Source organism: Haplochromis burtoni, unplaced genomic scaffold (assembly GCF_018398535.1).
Source record: "Haplochromis burtoni strain Fernald_Lab_line unplaced genomic scaffold, NCSU_Asbu1 Contig_188, whole genome shotgun sequence".
In the NCBI taxonomy this organism is placed as follows: Eukaryota; Metazoa; Chordata; class Actinopteri; order Cichliformes; family Cichlidae; genus Haplochromis; species Haplochromis burtoni.
Window position 1 is genome coordinate 417233 of NW_024582549.1, and position 22101 is coordinate 439333.

The 22101-nt window shown below is 40.8% G+C and overlaps 1 protein-coding gene across 2 annotated transcripts in view; it reads left to right on the forward strand.

Moving 5' to 3' along the window:
• necab2 (N-terminal EF-hand calcium binding protein 2) overlaps window positions 1-22101 on the forward strand; it is a 136575-nt gene that overhangs the window by 22492 nt on the left and 91982 nt on the right. For both annotated transcript variants that reach the window (XM_005935008.3, XM_005935007.3), the window contains exon 3: window positions 19453-19561. In XM_005935008.3, the coding sequence (XP_005935070.1) occupies window positions 19453-19561 (109 nt within the window). The remainder of the gene's footprint in view (window positions 1-19452; window positions 19562-22101) is intronic.

Consider the following 22101-nt stretch of genomic DNA (forward strand, 5'->3'; position numbering starts at 1 on the left):
TCAAGTCTAAAGTCATAAAATTAATGACTCGAGTCTGACTCGAGTCCAAGTCATGTGACTCGAGTCCACACCTCTGGTAATAAGTGCAGTGGGTCAATCTGTAGAGTTGTTGTGAACTAAACTTAAAGATCAATAAACATTTCTGTATGTTTATCACAAGTGAAAAAGCAAATAGTGCATATGCATTTACATGGAAATACAGCAGCTAACTAATGAGAGCCTTGTGACAGCACCCAGCAAGTGGTGTACCTCTGCTTACATCGAGGATACAGCAACCCTAGTTAGCACTCAGTTGCCCCTGGTTACAGCATCCCTCTATTCTCTTCCCAAGCGGCTTTATGGTCTGCTGTTGCTATGACACCAAAGTTAACACCCCTCTCTCCCCGTCTTCCCCCAAGACATTCCTCTGCAGCTGCTGGCCTTCAGTTTCTAATTCTCACTCAGGTGTCGCCTGCCACCTGAGGACACGCTGAGCATAGTGAAGAAATGCTCTTTTCTGAGAGCTGTTACTCAGTTTGTCACTTTGACTTAAATAGTTAACACTGCAAAATATTGAGGTTCCTGACTTTGTTTTTTTTTTGTTTTTGTTTTTTTTTAATAAATGACATCAGAAACAGCAGTATGCGACATTACGTGATGGCAGAGCTTCAGTTCATCCTTTGTCATTTTTTTTTTTTTTTTTAATAAATAGGACAGGGGGAATGAATGAGAGAAAGAGGGGGAGAGAAAGAAAGAAAACCAAAGGGGAGAAGAGACGGTGAGAAGGGGGGGGAGAAAAAAAACACCCTGGGTCACCTGTATGGAGAAAAAAAACAAAAAAAACAAACAGAGGAGACAGCAAACAACAAAGAGCAACATAATAATAGAAGAAAACAAAGCACCATCACAATAAACTAGCTAGTCATAGATATCAATAGTTACTAAATAATAAACGATATTGTGCAGCACGCAAGATAGACAGCGCACAGTGTGCTTTGAGGCAGCAGCCAAGAAAGCTTTAGTCCGCGTCTGTGAATACCCATGTGTACACCTGTGTGCATACCTGTGTGGATCAGCATGCTTGCATTCCAAAGGTTTCTCCATGTAATGATCTGCTAGGGAGTGTGGGGGGGCCACAGCCCCGTCCTCCAGGGTGTGAAGCGGGTATGGAGGAGATCAAAACTCCAGACATCCAGAGGCCCCCAGAACACAAGAGACCATGGAAGACCAACAGAGGGGCAGCCGCGCCACTGTTCCAGTAAGAGCTGAGGAGAGTCCCAGATGAGGGCTCGCCCAGCAGCCGCGGAGCAGAAGCCAGGGGGAGTTGCAGTGACGCGCCCGTGAGCTCCGCCGGCCCCCAGCTGTGCCTGAGTGACCGAGCCCCAGGCCGAGAGGCCGGGGGCACCCCACCTCCAAAGGGGGCCCGAGCGAGCCCCAGGCCCCAGGCCCCGACAAGCGGCCGCCAAGGAGTGAGCCGGTGTGTACCCGGACGCCCACCCCCAGACACAAAGAACCACCAGCACACCGACACCTGAGGGAGTCCGCCACCGGCAGGGGAAGTGGTGGTGGGTGGAGATAGGCCTCCAAACCTTGGAGGGCCTGAGGTGTCCCCAGAGAGGTGGCGTCTGATACCCAACCTGACATATAGACACAGACATACAGGCACACACAGACACAAACATCCATTCCCACCCTCATGCTCTCATGTGCACTCACTCCACACTCAACCAACGTGGAGATAGACATAAAGAGACGCTGTACACACAATCACACTCCCCAAGCGTACTCTACAAACCGGGTCTAGGTACCCTTGCCCCTGGAGGGGGGAATTGCACCCAGACCCAGGTGGTGTTACCCTTTTCCCTGCGGTGGGGAGAGGCAGACCACCCCGACTCCGCAGCAGCAGGGAGGCCCCACACCCCAGACCGCAGCCGGACGGCCAACTCCTCCTACTAGCCCTCCCGCTCCAGCAGGCCGCAGAGAATGGGGGTGGGAGAAGACTCCAAACCTCCCTCCACCCGCTCATTGTAGTGTTGATGCATATGTGATCTAAGGTGCAATTAAAACCCAGGAGGGCATGGAGCTACCTGCCAAGGAGCAGCAGGTAAGCGCATAGTCCCTCCTGCTAGCCCTCAATGACTAAGTGTATTTAAAATTGAGAGGTGGGCAAGGACGTCAGGGGTGAGGTATACACCCTGATGGTAATTTGGACTCCGTGATTGTGCCCACCCCCAAGATCCTATATGTATGTGTAATGAGAGTGTGAATAATGTGAATGTCTAAGTTGTGGGATAAAATTGAGGCAGAGGCAGCCAGAAGGGGACAGGGGGGGGGGTAGCCTCCTTCCCTCCCCATCTCCAGCTGCCTCCCTCTTCCCGCTCCTTCACAACCACCCACACATGCAGGGCCTTGGAGTAGGGGTATGTCACCAGGGTGCAGAGGTTCCTGACTTTGGTGATGCCCTGATGTTTCCTCTGCTGTTTCTATGAAGCTGGCAATCACCTCGGGATGAATTGTAATAATCTAACACCACCTTTGTGGTTGTTCAGTTTGTCCAGTAGGTTTTTAATAAGTCCTGCAAAATGAGGAGAATTTCCAACAACCTCCCATGTATTCATGCTAATTACCTCCACTCAGTAGGCTGTGATTTCTTTGTCTTATGCATGCCTGTTAACCAGGGAAAGACTAGGAGTTTGTGGGCAATTAAATATCAGGAGGGCTCGTGCCACCTCCTCCCTGCATGAAAAAACTACCAGACAGACTTTTAGAAGGAAATGCACATTAGGTTTTGGTATCTGTTCCTCAAGCACTACATTGCCATTTGGAATGACTCGTAATTGCATTAAATGGATAAAGCAAATTCCAAAGTTTCATGTGACACTGAATGTTTTGCTTTGTAATTTTTGCTTGTGATTTAATGGCAGAGAAAAACATTTTAGGCCACAAATTTGGGGCAAATGACCTTTGCACCCAGCCTCATAAAAGATGCAATGAGTTTGCTGATCTACTGTCCAACAATCGATAGTAAAGCCAAAAGTTTAGTGAGGTTATATCTGAGAAGAGTTACTTAGCAAAAACCGCCTCACATCAACACTCACTGTTGCCTTCAATATACAGCACGGCAGCATACTTGGTAAAGTGTAAAATATGTGTTAGTTTAACACTCACAGAAGTCCATCTATTTTTGTTATATACAGTATGCTGCTAAAGCAAGTGTGATTCAAAGCTTAATAAATCATTAACAGTTGTTTTTTTTTTTTACATGGTTAAATAGATAAAGAAAAGCAATTTGTCCATGTATCAAAGTGGACTCAAGAAATAGGCCTGAGATTAGCATAGAAAGCTGCCTTGGTCACATAACTATGCTATAGTTATGGCTGAAAACTTTTAGCAGCACTTCTTTGCAGTTTTTAGAATCTGCATGCAGTTTATGGAGCTATTTCACCAACACACCCGTATGACTCTGGCCTACACTATGCAATTTGTCTGTATTTGGTAAAGCTGTTTGCCTATTTTTTTACTCTCATTGTTACCATCGTTTCTGATTTACCCCTTTTCACACCTGCAGCGAGACTTCTGCCCTCCACTCACAGCTGCTCTCATATTAGCGGCGCACTTCACTGATTTACTGTTGAGTTGCATTTAGTATTCGACTCACAGCTGGCATCTACTACAACATCTGTTGCTTACCAACATACACCCACATCACTTCACATCACCCACAGAAGTGTTCTGCGGCCAATAGTAACCTAAGTCTGAGAGAAATTGCTCATTGGTTTTGCAGTGTCGCCTCACATATCGAATATGTGAGTTCCAGATTGAATAAGGCTGTCTCTCTCTGAGTGTCAGCAGTGAAGACCAGCCTATTATTTTTCTGCAACCAGAAATATTGTAATCTGGGATAGCCTCCAGTGACTCAGGTTAAAGGCCATGAATCCCATTTCAGCTGACAGCTTATATACAGCTGCCACAACACGCTACATTCACTTGATCCTCTGCCGCTGATCTGCAAACTCAAGACTAAAGCTGAACCCTGTGCGCTGCATTAAGTGACGATTTATCAAATGACCCACTGGCAACAGAAGCAATTATATATGCTCTTATTCTACGGAAGAAAGTGGTATTTAGAATTAAAAGGGTCAGATGAACATGCTGAAGATTTTCTGCCATGTGGTGTGATCTAAATCTGTCCCTCTACTAAAGCCTGAAATGCCTCGCAGAGCTTCCGTTTCCAGTCTGAGTTGCTTTTCTATATTTTTGAGTGAAAGTTTAATTCTTCTTCTTCTGATTAACACTTTGCACCCCTAAATCTGTTTGCCAGGCTTTGGTATGCTTCAAAAAAATCTCACAGAGTAGCTTTAGTGTCGTTAACACTATTGATGCGAATACGTGCCTTGTTAACCGTCTGCCTAGAAGCCTCGCATCCTCCTTTAGCCGATCGGAAACCCTCGCTGACTGAAAATGACGTCTCTTTTCCTTCCACTTTTTTCTCTTATCCTCTCTTTTATGAAGATGGCACCTTCGGTGAGCAAGAGAAACAGTGGTGTGTGGTGTAAGGGACTGTTGAAGTAAAACTGAAATATTGTCTTTTCATGTAAAATTCAAAAAAGGGCTCTAAGAGAGAGGAGAGTGTGAAAAGTTGGTGACAGAAAAAAGGGAAAAGGAAAAGATGGATGTGTAGAACAGAGGGATAGGACAGCCTACACTATAGGAGGTTTTATGATTGCTCCACCACTCCAAGTCTTTCGCTCTAACTCCTCTTTACTTTTCCCCTGTTTTTTGTTCACGTTCAGTGGCGCTTCCCTCCATTCTTAACTCTCCACTCTTCGGCTGCTCTGTTATCTGCCTTTCAGATATACAACTCTGTTAATTATGACTCAAAGGAGGCCATGATGACAGGTACTAGTCATTTGAGTGTGTTTATCTAAACTGCTGTCCCATTCCCTCAGGTATAATCACAACAGTTGTGGATCTTCCTCTGTGGCCCCAAACATCTGTTTGAAATGTCTCCCTCTGACTGTAACCTGAATTTAGTCTGTTGAGCTGACAACTGTGCCCAGTAATGAGGAGGCCTGCTGTTGTGGTTGGAGCTCTTTTAACATTGTTCCGCTATGTTTGATGTTGAACGTCTCTTGGTCTAAGTTGTAGTGTTTGGCTCTGGAATGCCTTAGTTGGCAATAAAACGACTCCACCTACATAGTTGGATTGATGGAAGCGGTTCCTTTATTTTGTTTTGTACTTGTCCCACAGCGTTCCTGCACCGTGTTGTTTCAGCATGGTCTGGCAGCTATGGGTGACAGATTTTCATGTAATCTTTTTGGAGCTTTTTTAATGCAATCATCTGAAAAAAAACATGGGCTGTTGTGTGGCGTGTACTCAAGTTTATATGCATATAAATATATCATTTTACAGTTTGTGTAAACTATCAATTATCTGTTTTTTTTATATACGCGCACAATGTGTCAGTTTCTTCTTTTAAATCAATGCTAAGGGCTCTTTTAGTGTAAGTATTTTATCATAATTTGACACCATATTTCATTATTTTGATGTTTAACTTGAGTCTTACATGGCAATTTGGGTGACTGTTGTTGCGATTTGGTGCTATATTCAATTTAACTCAAAAAATAGAGTTGAATTCAACTGAACTGATTGCCTGAATTTGATACGTTATTAATAAACAACTCTTCTCATCGTCACTTCTAAGCACACAAGAGCTAAAGTGGCGATGTTCATAAAGGTCTCCAAGTCCTCAAGTCAATTTTGTTGTCATGTAGCCTCTACTTCTGCAAATTCATGTCAGTTGGAGGGTTTTTTGTGTGCACAATTGTAGTAGTACTGGAGAGCTATGACTCAAAAAGTACACAAACAAAGTAATGCTGTGTATTCGGTGACAGTAGCTAGCTCCAGCATTTCATTTTGAATAAAAGAAGCTGCTTTGATGCTTGTAATGAGAACAAATCGGTCTATAGATTAACACAATATAAATAGCTTTACTGGAAAGCTCGTTAATCTGCCATAGCAACAGGGTGCCGAGTGATAACAGCAACAACAAAGGGGCCAATGCGACGCGCAGAAATGACCTTGTTTAGTGTACTGACATTCTATTATCTGTCATTAAACACCATCACACTGCATTAAAAAAAAGCACCATTGTGGGCAATGGTAGTCAATTACTGCCTGGTGAAGTAGCATATCTGGCTGTAACAGGAACCATAAAACACCATTTGTGTAAATGAGGCCTCCCCAGAGGGCTGATTGCAGCAGAAGAGGCTGCCAGTGGGTTTCAGATGGTGGGATCTACAGAGGAGGTAGGCATCTGAATGCATCATCTTCATTTGTGCACTGACATCCTGCTATTATCTGCCATCACCTAGGATTACTCATCATTAGGATAGACCCCCCCCCCCCAAACACACAAGGTTACTCCTGAACTGCACACACACCTAAGCGCCGTCTCCACGTTGTTGCACCCATTGTGTGCAGCCACACTCATCTAATAATAACATTATGTTCAACCAGCAGACTGATGATGATTACACGTCATTCCACTCTCCGCTGAGACAGAAAATAGATAAGAGTGACTGATCATCTGCTGCAACTCATCTCTTCATTCAGACAGTGTATCGTTTCCACCTGGGAATCATCTGTCACCTGAGAGATGCAGAGAGGATTATATCCCTCTCATTAAGACAAATTATGACCCACATCTCTCTTTTATTAAGAACCGAGGAGACGGTGATGCTTGAACTGATTAGTATTTACACGAAGGCCTTACTAGATGCTCCGACAAAGCAGATGAAAAGATCATAGCTGATCTTACAGCGTCTTACCCTGACTCTCTTTAAGTAGAAATGTATTCCTATTATTGTCAGGTTCGGAAGGGTGCCTTCAACCACAGCAGTTATCAGAGCTCTTCAGTGTCAAATGTGTTGCCCATAGTTATCAGAAAGCTGTGAGGGTGATTGTGACCTTTTTTCATTCGGTGCGGTCATAAAAAATTAGCTTGCAGAGATGAAAATCCAATAAACAGTTAGCCTAATGATTTGTATGAGCTCAGGTTGTTAACACATCAAAACATGTTTCAGTCTCATTATTAACATTAACATATCTTAGATTTTGAAAGCACAGTGTGGAAAATATCACTGCTAGATTGCAGATTGCAGTCATCTAAAAAAAATTTTACCCTTTCTAATTGAACTGCACAAATGTAGATACGGTGGCCACTGTAGGACAAAGATTTTCTTAATAGGAATATGCTTGGCATGTTAGTAGTTAGGTCTGTCGAGCAGAAAGGAGGTGACTTTGATGTTACTTTTAAAATCCTTCTTTCCATGCAACTCGTCCCATGTGGGAAAGACTATTGTTACAGTATTTACTCCTTTTATCCTGAAGTTTTTGCTTCTTTAATGAAGGGGAACCCCCTCTTAGATGATCAAACATAGATTTGATCCGTCATATATTGAATCTGAAAGTGCAGGAACGAATTAAAGTTTGCCTCCACATCGCACAAATGCCTACAAGTTCTCTTCTCTCCCTTTGGCGTACTACATACATATCTGCCACAAATGTAAAATGTGATTAGGTGGAACAGAGATGCCCATCTCTGCCACTGATTAATTTTTAAATTATTTATAAGAATGCATTAAATTGCTGGAAGATGTAATTACGCACCAATCAAAGTTTATTTATGAGTACTGTAATGCCATTTATTTATTTATTTTTTATTAAATAATCTAAAAAAAACTACTGACTGCTCCTTTAATTGCAAGAACCCACCAAAGTCATCCCACAAATGAAAAAGGCTCAGCTGTACGAGAAAATATAAACAATCGCCTAAGCACAAGTTTGAGCTTGTTCAGTTTTTGCAGGAGAAGTGGTTTGATGCTTCAGGACCAACTGGCTGATGTGGCAAATTTAATTCTGGTTAACATCTCTACCATACAGCTACTTCCTTTGCTATTTCTAAGGAGCCTTTCAGGACTATATCACACATAATGGATGAGATAGTCCCTGACAGGTCTGCTTTTGCACACATACAGTACCTTGAAGATGTGAGACCTCCGAAAAAAGGAGTGAGAGAGAAGGGTGCAAGATTTTTCTCTTTTTTCACAACCACAAGCTTCAAAAGCACTCACCATTTTCCTTTCTTATTCCGAATTATTTATTGTTTCATGTTAAATTGATCACAAATACTGATATACATTTTATTTATTTTACTAGAAATGTGCATGAAGTGTTCCTCTATTTTTTTAAATGACACTATTAGAGCAAATAGGGTTGAGTGCTGATACAGTTAGCACACTGTGTTCAGTGTAAGTCTGCAGCTGATGACCCAGTTTGCAGAGCAGTGTTAAAATGATATTGCAGACATGCTCCCCAGTGTCAGGGTTTTCTTCTGGCCCAAAATGAACGGGGTTGGCCGGACTTTGTAAAAGAATATTCAGGTAATACCCAGGATCTGACTGTTAATCAGAACATTAATCATAAATATTTAGTCGTTGTCTGTCACTCAATGGCAACCACCAATTAGATACAACTGAATCACACTGGTCAATAAGCGTTTCCTCCTTTAATCCGGTTATTTTGCTAAAGGATACTTCAGCAGAGAAGCTAATTGGAAAGTAAGACACCACTGTTACTTTTTTTACAAACTTGAGTGAACGCTAAGTGTCCTGCCAAACTATTAGAAAGAGTGTGTGTCTGTTGTAGGTGGGCTGTAGTGATGGATAGGGAGAAAGGACAAGATCTGACAGCTCAGTGAAAATCACTCCTGTTCCCCATCTATCAGATGAAGCAGCTCACTGGCAGCCACACACATACACACACACACACAAACACTCATGCACACACACTCCCACCCCAGACACACTTTTCTCTACATAATGGAAATGTGCAGGAAATACCAGCTCATAGAAATCTAACTTTCCCTGGCAAAGAAGATGATACTGGATGAAGACAGCGAGAGGGGATAAGAAATGGTTAAATAAAGAGGAGCCTGTGTTCAGAGCAGGAGAGGAAGATAAGAAAGAAATGAAGGTGGGGGAAGTGTGTGTGTGTGTTAATGGCATACAGGGAGAGAAGGCGATGGTGATATCCTGAAAGGAGGGTCAATTCCCCCTCTTCTTGTTGCTATGACAACCCATCATACAGCTCCCTAAAAATAATGATAAACAGCAAGAAGAGTAGAGGAAAGAGAGACTGCGGAGAGGAAAGCAAGACCAACTGTCTTCTGTAAAATAACACAATTAAATTAAAGGAAAGAGATGAGCAGAGTGGATGTATGTGTGTGTCTCTGAAGGGAAGAGCGGTGAAGGCATGTTCATTTTCTCTTCCTCCTCAGTATGTTGCTGCTGTGTGCAGGATGTGGAGCCCAGCAGGAAGAAGGAAGTGCTAATTGCTTCTCTTTATTCTACACTATGAAAAGAGAGAGCAGTTAACGCAGTAGGTCCACCGCTCTGACCGTCCCCTCACTCTCCCCTTTTATTCCGTCCTCTTTCTTTCTAACACGAGCAAGCACTCGACGTCTGTGGCAGTGAATATCTCGTGTATTAAATCCCAACTCCTTTGCCCAAGAATGTTCACCCTCAACCCTTTCTGGTTCTGTTCTGGCGGTCCAGAAGACACGGCCTCCCATGGCGCTATTCAAACACAGGCTCCACTTGCTGATGCAAAAAAGCTTTTATTACTCCAGAGTAATAAAAGATTAGTTCCTCTCTCTCAGTGAGAGCAGAAGACAGGGGGAAGTTTTTTTGTATTTTGGGGGGGTTGAAGCCAAGATTCCAAGGGATCTGCCGTAGTAGCTGGATGGCAAAAATAGCTCTAAATTAAAAGCACATAAAAAAAGCTCAGGTCTGTATTAGTGTTACTGTGTTGGTTACTGTGACGCACTCATTAAAGAATGAACTTTAACCTGAGTTGCATACTTGATCTCGGTTTCTGTAGCCAAACCAGTGAAGCTGCCCCACTCCGAAGAAGTGTATGTTGCCCCTCACACACACAAACACACACACATGTATTTCTTTTTTTTGTAGAAGTGGCTGCATCTGATCCTTTCTGACACCTACTTTGTGATGTAATTGGTCATCCTCTTATCACTTCTCTTTTCTGTCTGCAACTTTCTTTTTCTTACTGCCTTTAAAACCATCTGTCAGCCCTCTAAGCATTTCTGACTGAACAAAGGAATCTGAGATCTGAACACAAGCACGTGTTACAGGCAGTCAGTCACGATGAGACTGAGGGATGTCCACTTTGAGTAACAGATTCATACATTTCAAGGCTTAACAAACAGAATACTACATAGCTCTCAATAACGCTGCTTAGAAGTGACAAAATTTCCCCTGTAGCAAGTATTATATATGTCAGGACAACTATAGCAAGCTGAACAATAGTCATAGTAATTCAATAATAAGTCACATTAATGGACTGGCATTTGTATCTTGCTTTTCTACTTTACTCAGCACTCAAAACGCTTGAAACATTTACCAACCACTGGTTTCTAAGCACTCTAAGATCTTTATCTATCACATCCGATTTATAGTCACCAATTAACCAGGGATTAAAGTGGGATTTGGCAGTCTGGGGAACCCTATGATCAGGTGTAGTGGTACAGAAGAATCACCTGGAAATAAGGCACATGATAATTTATTTTTTGAGCCTTAGTATATTTAATTTTTTTTGCTGTGCAGGCTGCGATCAGCTCATATGTGTCGGTAGTGAGCTGAATTCAGTGAGATATATAAGCGGATGCTAACACGAGCTATCACAGCTGCTTTCTAACCCCTAGGCACTTAAAGTTAGTGTGAAAAGCATTATTCAGTGCGTGACTCTTATCACCTTCTTCACGTTATATTGAAATTGTTCTGCTACCTTAGACGTAGCCTAACATTGACCATGAACACCACACACTCTGCACCCGTCCAACACAGAGCAATGCTGTCAACCTGTCCACAGTGTTCTAAACTAACTGCACTAAACTGGCTAATATTTTCATGCAACCTTTGAACAATTTGTTTTACAAAAACAGAATTTCAGAAATCGTTTATAGATCCAATATGTCATTAAAAAATACTCAAATAAACAAGGACATGATATGTAAGATTTAAATTTCCAATTTGTCAAATTTCACTTGCTGATCAGTACTTACCCAGTAAAATGTTTATAATCTCCCACTCCTGTCCTGTGTATCTTACATTTTTTTCCATCTCTGAGAGTATTATACATTAAAGTGTTTTTCCTCTCCCTGGGTAATACAGCAGATATACTATTTAGCTAGCAGACACATTTTGTGAGAAACTGCACATATCTGCTGAGCTGAAAGCTCTATGTTACCCACTACTTTATTGCATCTGCAACATGAACAGGAATCAAAAGTTTGGACTGTGATCGGAAAACCCACACAGATCTAGGGAGAACATGAAAACTCCACACAGGAGCCATCCAGGTACGGAAAAAGTTGTCTCTGTTCATCTGGACATAACGTTTTCAGTGGGAGGAACATTAACTCACTCATGCAAGTGACTTCTTCAGTCTGGGGACTGACTGAAGAGTAACTTGGAATTAACCTTTTGGGAAATTTAAGCTGTGTTCAGATTTGTTGTTTTTGTTATTCTTTGCTTTATCTATGTAGTTACTGATTCGTGTAATTCATGCCCCCCATCAATAAACATTCATCCAGGCTCTAAAATATAAAAGTAAACAAAGTGATCAGAATCAGCAATGACAGTTGCAGTTTTATCAAGACTTTTAATTCTTGTTGGTTGGTCTGCGATCAAATCAAATTGATCATTCTTCTAATAAGAGTTCAGTGCTTTGTTTATAAAGGTGAAACAAATTGTGATTTAATCTTGAGTGATTGCACTACTGAGAGACAGCCTGGAAATGACAGCTTTCACAGGTGACATTTTCACCACCTATAATTTGTGGCTCTGGATGTTATGTAGATTTGCATTTCTCCACGTTTGGCTGAACAAAGAGAGCTTTAGTTGCATGGTTTCCATTGTTGTATTTTCAAAATGAAGAAGTTTGATGAAAGAAGTGGTTTCTAAATGCCAGCCTGTTTATGTGCCCTCATCAGGACCACAGTAACGCCCCACCGGCATTATAATAAATGAACGCAGGTTTCATTCAGTCTGCGTCACATCACAAATGTGGAGTGCTGAGTATTCCCATTATATAGCCACTGACAAACAGATTTGAGATTCAAAATTATTTAGCAAATTATTTAACAATAGTCAGTAAAAGTGGATGAATTTGCATTTAGCTCCTTACATAGGTCTGAGTCACACTGAAAACATCCAAACAAATATAACAGAAAATACTGAGAAAACACAAGCAAGTTCTCTACTTGTGTCCTCATTCTGATTTTGACCCTTAAACTGTCAATGGTGTGTGCGAGAGTGTGTGTGAGAGAGATTTCCATAATTTAAGTGTTATATAAGCAGTACAGGTCGTTGTGTTTGTGCGAATAACAACCAGAATGGAGCAAAGCAAATGGGAGGATAATTTACCCAAGGAAGCATGACGAATACAGTCAACCTGCACAGAGTGGTGGTGTTGAATATGCTGATAGGTGTGTATCTGGACTCTGCTCGAAACAGACAAACTTACGAATACATGTGCTTTATTCCTCGTGTCATAGTACCCCATGTCTTCTCTTTTAATAAATATTCTCGGTTGTATGTTACCTCGAATAAATAAACCTATAACATTTTTAAAATGGGCTAATTTTCCTTCTTGCGCAAAACAACAGTAACAATAAAAACTTTAAAAGGACCTGATTCCATATTTTCATTCTTGGAATCTGCTAAATTAGGATTTCATTACACACAGAATTCCAAATTATTCTCATTCATCTTGCATTGGATCTTGTCGCCATTCATCAATTAAGAAACGTGAATTTCCTCTTATCTCTGGAAGCTACCATCTTTTCTGTTGTGAACTACTCTGATAGTTTTTTATTCAGGATTCTTTTTGTACTTTATGTGTGTGTTTTATAATGTTTCTGGCTTAGGCCCTTGTACTGGTGTTGATTAAGTCTTTGCCTTCAGATCAATCCCCAGATACTTATGATTTAATAATCTTTAAGTCAGTCCCACTGATGCTGACCTGCTGACTAAGGCATCCTTCTTGATTCTCAAGTCTACCTTGATCTCCTCTGTCTTCGCCAAATTCAGGTGTAGCTTCTTGTACACCACTTCAAAAAGAAGCAGGCACCAGTAGTCCTCTAAGAGCCAACCCTCCCGACACAGCTCACAATCTCCTCTGAGAATGTCGGCCGATGACAGGATGAGTTGGACTTGGACTCTGAAGTGTAGAAGGTGAACAGCAAAGGAGATAACACAGTCCACTGGGGTGACCTGATATTACTCACCAGAGAGGGTTAGACAAACCTCTGTCGCCTCACAGACTGTGGTGTTTAACAGTTTGACTTATATGCAGATATCTGCCTGTATATCCTTCATCAGTACAGGCAAGTGGGGAAAAGGAGCTTTAGCAGCATGTGCATTATTACAATGTCTTCACTGTAATTGATGTCGGCCTTTAGTCATTCAGGTACGTGAGTCATCTCTTTTCAGAGATCACACTTATTATTTAACATTTAAAGTGATCTGAAGCAGTGATTATGCTTAAAAGTTATGAACATCTTTTGATGTTAATTTACTGGAGAGCGATAAGTTAGTTAAAAATGATTAACATTTACTCAGCGTTACTCCATATTTGTCGTGCATTTAGTTTTGGGTGTTAATGGATGTGTTTCTAACAAATCCTACTGAAGACATATTTTCCATCGAACTACAAATAGCTCACTTTGCTTTACTTCATCAGAGCTTTTCCCCTGTTTGTTCCTTCCACCTGTACAAGATGCACTCTGTGCCGAAATACTACTCTGAGACAGAGAAAGTGAATTTGAAGGTTAGGGGAAAAAACAATCAGAGCACTGCTTGTGGTCATTGCAATCAATAACTGCACTTCTGTTTCTCCTCACTCTCTCGTATGTCTTCATTATTTGCTGTTGATTGTTGATTGTATTTAATGTTGTGTACAAATTACCTTTAATTTGGCCATGACCATTAGTACAACTGTTAATGGTTATGAAGATCACTTCAGTTTATAGCAAATACTGTGAGAGCCATGAGGAGAATATGCCCAGTTCAAAATCTACACCTAAAAATGATTGTCTGGATTTAAAATATGATATTGGGATTTTAAACATCATGTTTCTGTGTGTGTGAAACAATTTTCAGACAAAATATTTTATAACTATTAATCTGTAGATGAGCATCTGATTTTATTCGAAAGCTATGATTCTAAGTGCTGTGTTATTGCTGTGAATTTGCTCCAAGAATTAAGTTTGCTCTGGCTAGTCTTCAGCTATGTTTAAGGCCTTTTGCCAATTAGTGCGTTCATTCTTTAATTTCCCCCAAGAAACTTGTGTGTTGATGTGTATTTTATATTGGTGCTGGACTTGCAGTATTTCTACACTAGGCACTGTTTTCCTCATTTACATTTGTTTGTGTATACTATCACACACTTCCCAGGGAAAGTTGGGTCCACCTACAAAACCACCCACTGCAGCTTAGACAATTTTTGCCCTATTCCCTTGAGTGTTTTTTGAATGCAGTTTGAAGCCTTTTTAAATTAATTTTGCACTAACACAACATCCTGTATTGCTAATGTACAGGACCTTGGTACTTAATTAACATATCAAAATTTCACTCCCAAACACAAGTCTGTGCAGCTTGAATAATGAGATCTTAGGACCCGTCCATCCCGGAAGTTATCTACGCAGGATTGCAACATGACCATAAAACAACCAAAATGAAACATTCACTTTAAAGTCTCTTAAAATTTGCATTGTTATTATATGGCAAGGTTTTTGAGTCTTCAGCCAAGATATCTTGTAAGACCTATCTTCAAATTGTTGCTGAAACATCCAGAAAGATGATGACACCACAATGACCGGGAACGTTCTTGGACTATAAAGGCAAGCTAGTTTATCCTGGTGGGTGTTCTACAAAAGTAAATATGATGTCACCAAATGTTATAGATTTATGAGAACCTGAAAGAAACATCCTCCAGTAATGGTCTTGAATGTCCCAATAAATTATGTCCTCCCTATCCAAATGTTGACCAACGGGGAATACTTGAGTAAGTTTGTTCCAGTAGTGGAAAAATCTTTCTGAGAATATGAAATTCCGAGATAGGAAAGGACATAAAGTGGATAAAGGTCTTGAGCTACCCGTCATTTCTTTGTATTTTGCTTCCAAGGAGCCAGAATTTCTTGTATTCTTTTAAAAGTGGTCTTATCCAATAAGACCACTGTTTGCTTTCTGAAGCCACTCCAAACTTTTCCTTTGGATGTTGGCTTTTTCACTCACTTACAGTCCAATCCTTGTTTGTTTGTTTAGCCACTAAAGCATAAAAAGGCATCTAAGAAGAAGAAAAACTGTAATTTTTCTTTTTTTTAAAAAAATCTTTGTTACTATTATCCGAAAACAGATGGATTTCATTATTATGAAGGCAATATTATCTGACTTTAATCCACCATACAGTGCCATCTGGAAAGGATCTGATGCTTAATTTTTCAGTGTGTCAATGATCTCAAACACAGCAATGCAGAAAAGGAATACCTGGATATAAAGAAACAAACAGTAGAACACCATCAGTCATGGATTGGCCACCCCAGAGACCAGTTTGCAAATTATTGAAGCAGTACTGGAGAACAAAGTAAATTAAAGATGTTTAAGAATTAAGGTGGTCATTCAAAAATATCAACTTTCAAATTATACTACATACTGTATTTCCATGTGTGCTTGCACATGCTTCAGTGAATCACAGGATCTATTTCTCATTTTCCAGCAAAATGTAAATGAGTGATGTAACTGACCTAATAAAAGCTAAAGAAAAAAGGAAAACTTCAAGCTATACAGAAAACTAACGAACTGTATTTTGCAGCTCATGCACTTTAAGAACTCTATAAAGATGACAGACATTTATTTTTCTGGCCTTTCTCTCCCTGTAATAAAAGTAAATGTCTTGAGGGAGTTTTAAGAGCACATTCACACTGTGTGTTTGTTTGTTTGTGTGTGTGTGTGTGTGTGTGTGTCCAAGAATTACTCAAGGTTTCGCAGTGATGTCTAGCCTTTACCTTATCTCCTCCCTGCTGTTTTAGAATACTTTTCTGAGTCTGGGTAATTTCCTTTGCATCAGGATAATTTCTCTCTGTTCATTTTAGGGACGTAAAATATGGGCAATTTCATCAAATTGTGCCAATCTGCAGTTGAGACAGAATGCTGTTGGCTGTTGCATCAATCCGTCTGCTGCTGACTGCCTTGGTTTGGAGGCGAGTGGATGTCAGGGTTGTTGTACATTATTTATAGTGGGGTTTGCTGGGTGAACTGCAGCATCAAGAGTCAGCTAAAATGATCCATGGATGCTGTTTAGCAGCTGATTGTGGTGCTTGACTTTCCTGTTAGTGGAATACAAAAAATTAAACTCTCAACGGATACCAAGGAAGTGGTTACATGTGTGAGAGATTATTGTGAAACACACAAAAAAGGCACATCTGAGTCTTTGACAGTGGTACAGTATAAGCCAGGAATCAGAGAAGCTGTAGGCTTTTTTGTTAGCTGTGTAATTTGGGAGTATTTCATGCTTTTGAAAATAGGGTTAGCACACTATCTGCTTTGCTTGAGCGGTGTGTTACTGGAGAATTCCTAAGTGGGCTAGCTGGCTGTAAATTGGGTCACTGCTGAATTAAACACCAGTGCTTTCTGTGCTTCTTCACTGCTGCACCAGAGAAGGCCAGGTTAGAAATAGTCATGACCACAGAGTCTAAATTCACAGTTGAGCCCTGGTGGACAGGGAGAGTGGGACTATGAACACAAGAAGTGGCATTTTAGAAGTTCGCCTCAAACAAACACGCCTTCTGTCATGGAAAGGTTATGCCAAGCGTCACCAAAAGAAGGCTATTTGTGAAGGCGTTTCTGAGTCACAATCATTTTGTGCAGCAGAAATCGACATGGAAGAACATCTGAGAGGCAACGGCTACTTTGTTACTCTAACAAGGATCTGGAAAAAAAGAAGGCTGAAAGATATGGAGACACTCAATGGGGAGAAAAGCATAAGAAGGCATGAGATGGGCCAGAAAGAGTGTAAGTGGCTGCAGAGTTCCTGCAAGTTTTTTGACAGTTTGAAACAGGCTCGAGTTTTGACCACCACTCAGAAAAAAAGACTGCATATGGTTCTCAAAACAGACTAACAGAGAGTGCAACTGACTGTGCCAGAGTGGAAGAGAGCCAAAAAAGAAACCAAACAAAAACTAGCGGCAGAAGAATGAAGTAGGGAATAAAAAATAGATGCATCTTGATTTAAAATAAGAAATTCATAAACACATACTTCCCTAATCATGAAACTGAGAAATAGCAAAGGGGAATTATGAGGCAGACTTAAGAGCCAAGAGCAGCACATTTGAATTCAAGCCTTTATAAGGCTGCAGTCCTCTTGTCCCTGAGCTTTCTCAGTACTCCGCAGTGGTCCCCATGGCTCAACCTGCTGTATCCAGTCAGCCACACTCAAGGACAAACACACTTAGAGGGCAAGGGAATTAATATTTGATATAGCTATGCATCATGTGGTGAGACAGTCAGGAATACAGGACTAGCAAGCAAAGACAGGATAGAGCCAATGCCATGAATAACCACTCCCTACTAACTAAAACAAATTTAAACTGCTGGTTGAAACAATGCTTACAGCTAATTTTACTAAGTTGCGCTGGATCAAAGTTTTATTTCATTTTTGAAACGTTCCCACAGAAGTTTTTGATGACTGTAGCTGTCCGTTGCTTTTTATGCTATTCTTGTTTGTACAGTAGCATCTAATCTACTGTACAAACAGTAGATTACATGCTAATAATACCAAGTGGTGGGGATAAAAGTGGCAGAAATGGATGCCTCATAAGTAATTGTGCAACCAGGAGGATGCCTTGGGACAGAGGATGGATGGATAAATGGATGGATTCATTGAAAATTCAGAAATCTTGAGCATCCTTAGCAATTTTTTTAACAAATCTTTGCAAAACTGAATATGAAGCTATTTCTTTTGCTAACAATCGATGCTATAGGCTTACCTGGGGATAAATGGTTACAAAACTGTGCCACTTTTTGTGGATAGAAAATTAAATCCTTCAATATTATATCTAGTCAGAATATTACAAAGACCAGGAGTTATCCATATTTTTTCTTCTAGACTTTGTTTTATTGGATGTTATATAAGAAGGCTAGAAATCCAGTACTGTTGAGTGCTTTGGTTATCAGTGCAGCCCCAAAAGGCCTTGGGGTTTTGAAACATAATCGCCATTGTGTGCTTACCAAAGTGCAACACAGACAGACAGCAAGGATTCATCTGAAGGTTTTTAGCAGACTGGAGTGCATGCTGGATTGATTTTACAGCAGCTCGGGAAAGGACTGAAGGCAGTCATCATGCCAAGAATGTATGAACGTGGACGTCAGTGCGGCAAAGCAAACTGGTATTAAACTGCTGCTGATTCACAGGTAGCTGATACTGTTGGGTTAACAGTATCAGAGTAATTATCAAGCAGTGATTTCATTTTTCAAATGGCAGACACAGGACTGTTTTTGACTGTTTTGAGTACAAGTTAAAGTTCTGATGAAGAGTTTGACTGGGGCTGAAGTACTGAAAAAAACCACTGAATGACTATCTCCAGGTCAGCAGAGGAGAACAGTGGTTTGATTTTGGAGATGGTTATCAGCTGAACAAAAACCATCTCCACCAGCTTCAGCTTATTGTCACAGAGATAAGCTCGGAGTCAGAATTTACAGATGGTGGTTTTTGGGCTCTGCTTTATGAATAAGAGTAACGGCAAGACTGAAAACAATCAAAAGTTAAATGTCATGCTAAGACACTGGGGGATGATATTTATATTTCACGGTGGTGCAGATTTATATAAAAAGGAAAACCCTATTCACTTCAATGCACTAAAGAAAAATGCCCCAGGATCCACTTAATCAGGACAAATTAACCTCAGGGTAATAAGCTGGGATTTTTCACTCTGGACCAAAGCATCCTCTCGGTCAAGCGACTGGCTAACCCCCGTCATCCCCAGTGCTGCAACATGTCAAACCCAGGACAAAAAAAACAATGTCACTAAAATTTAATCCGTATAACTTGGAACTATTTAAACTCTCCAGATGCCATCGGGAACAAATGTTGGTTATAAAAGAGATCCGGTGGGATGAAGGTATTATTATGCAGTATTGTAGTTAAGAGCTGTAGCAGGTTGCAGTAATGACCTGTAATTTCACTTTATCTCCTTCCATCCTCTTTAGAAGCAGCAGACAGGCTGCAGTTTATATGCTTCTTTAATCAGACACGTCCTCTTAATATTATTTAACACTGTTTTTGCAATTACAAATAAATGTCCTCATACCTTTGATGGTGCCGTACTTCCTGCAGATGACGGGAAGCTGTCTCTGGATGAGTTCCAAGCATTCTTCTCAGATGGCACGCTGAATGAAGAGGAGCTGGAGAAGCTATTTCACACCATTGACTCTGATAACACCAGGTCAGCACCATTACTGCACGGCTGTTCGTGTGCGTGTTTGCCTGCAGCATGCACCGTGCATCCATAGCAGCATGAAATAAAAATGAATACAGTAAATTTACATGTGTGTGCGTTTTTTCGTGCTCGCTTGGCCATGTTTTTTGTTTAACTTCCATCAATTATGAAAGTCCATAAGATGCACGCGAGTGCTTTCCTGCTGCACCACATCAGTTCTGCTTTTTCTTATGTGTGCATGCTTAGGTAAGATGTATATAATTTACCCTGCAGTGAGGAAATGTCACATCCACCTCTGAAAGCTCCTTTTATGCAGGCCCTTTTGAACCAGAGCCCTTTGCATTAAATGACACTTTTAAATATAAAAATGCCAAAATAATAAAAGGGAAAGAAAAACAGTAGCAGACATGAAGGGGAAGCAGCATAAAAACAGAGGAAAGTCATTGTTACCTGTTTTTACATCTTTGCCTTTCTATTCATCTCTCTCCTCAAGACATTAACCTCTTTACAGCTACTCCCAAGATGTTTTATTTTGATTCTCATTGAATCAATTTATGACCCTTCATAATCAGCCAGTCAGCTCAGAAGAAGCATGCTGACACAGTGGGATCTGAGTAATCAGAAGTCTAGCTCTGTTAATTTACACAACCTCCCAGTCCTGCAGGCCCTCAAATAAAATGAAACCAGGCAGAACAAAAGCTGACCTTTATCATTTTTGTAGAATTGAATTAGGTTTAATATACAAATCCTCCACCCTGGCTCAGGTTTTTTACATCAGCGCAATAAGTGGTCCAAGCAACAGCCCACCGTCTCTTTGACGTCAGTGACATTGCCACTTGGATATGGGCTCACTTTATCAATCTTACTTGCTGCAGAGAATGCACTCAGAAAATGCTCTACTCATTAGGGTTAAGTAGATTTGGTGGTTGCATGCCAGGCCTTAGCATCATCATGTGACAGCAGATAGGGTTATTGATTGGTCCGAATAAAAGGAGAAACTCTATAAGCATTTCCTGTGTGAAGCAAGATGTTGATGGATGCAAATGAGAGACTGAGCATTGTTCTGCCTCCAGCTGTTCGTCTTCCTCTGTCACTCTTTTGGTCTCTTCCCATTTCTCTTTATCCTTCTTCACTATCAGGCTGTTTTCTGAGCTTTCTGTCATGCTCTTCAAGCTTTCATGCTTCTATCACTCAACTCATCAACGCTCTCTCTCCTCATCCTCTCCATCTGTCACTCATTCCCCTTCTCCTGCCCTTTCAGGCTTCAAATCTTCCCTGCACAAGTCTCAGTCAGTTTCACATGCTTTTTCCCCGTGAACCGACGAGGCAGAACGAAAACTCCTGCGGTCTTTTTTTAGAACATAATTGCACAAAATGAAGGAAGACACTCACCTGCACATCAGAGTAATTGAGTTATTCAGTTTGTTCAAAAGCACTTGAAGAAATCTGGAGTTACTCTAGTCATTATAACAAAAACATATATTTCTATTTATCTGCCTTTACCCACATGCAGTACAGTTTCATCATCAGATGGTGAGTGCGAGGGTGGACATCCTGCCAATTTTTGGTGCACCAACTGCACATGTGCCCCAAGCCGGGGACTTCAATCACCCTTCCAACAAGTATAACAGTAATAACTACTCGACTATTATGGTCCGGGTCCACAGCAGAGTATAATCAAAGCTTTACTGTTTCAGCCACCACCATGCTGTTTATTTGGTGTTAGATGTTACCAAATTTGGAAAAGAGTAAGTGGAGTCTTAATTTATCAGCTAAGATTGGATGACTACTTTTAATTAGCGCTAAGTAACAGAATTATAGTGCGTTTTACAAACATCTTGGATGGTCTCAAACACAAAGCATGCTGTATTAAATTTAGTATTTTTCTTTGTTTTCATTCTATTTTCAGCAATTTATTTCACAAACTAGGAAGTTACTTAGTCACGTATTGGAAACTGGAGGAAGCTCTGCTTGACAAACAGTGTCATGACAAATCCAAATGACCAAAAGCATAATTTTCTGCATGTTAATGTTCAGTTAAAATAAGTACTAACAAGTCTTTTATAGGCAAATATCCCCTAAACATCCCTAAAAGGGAATAGCCAAAGTTGGTGCAGATGTCCTAAAAACCTTTTGATACAGGTTTTAAACTATTAGACCAGAACACCTCTTAATAAAAACTGAACTTGTACAGCTGATGGAGTTAAGCTGTACAAGTGTGAATGTGTGTGTGAATGGGTGGATGACAGGTTGTGTAAAGCGCTTTGGGGTCCTTAGGGACTAGAAAAGCGCTATACAAATACAGGCCATTTACCATTTACATTTACCATTTTAATATGCACAGCCTCATATCAGCGTGTTTCATTGTCTTCACGTCTTCAGTGGATGTTGTAAAATCTAAAAACAAACTGGCACTTAATAAGGTGGAATCTCAAGTACAGTGAAATTCATTACTAACTCAATAGGCGGCTGCATCACTTGCGGAGAACAACATAATTACTGGTTTACTCTCTCTTTGAAAACACACCCTGCATCTGGAACTAGCA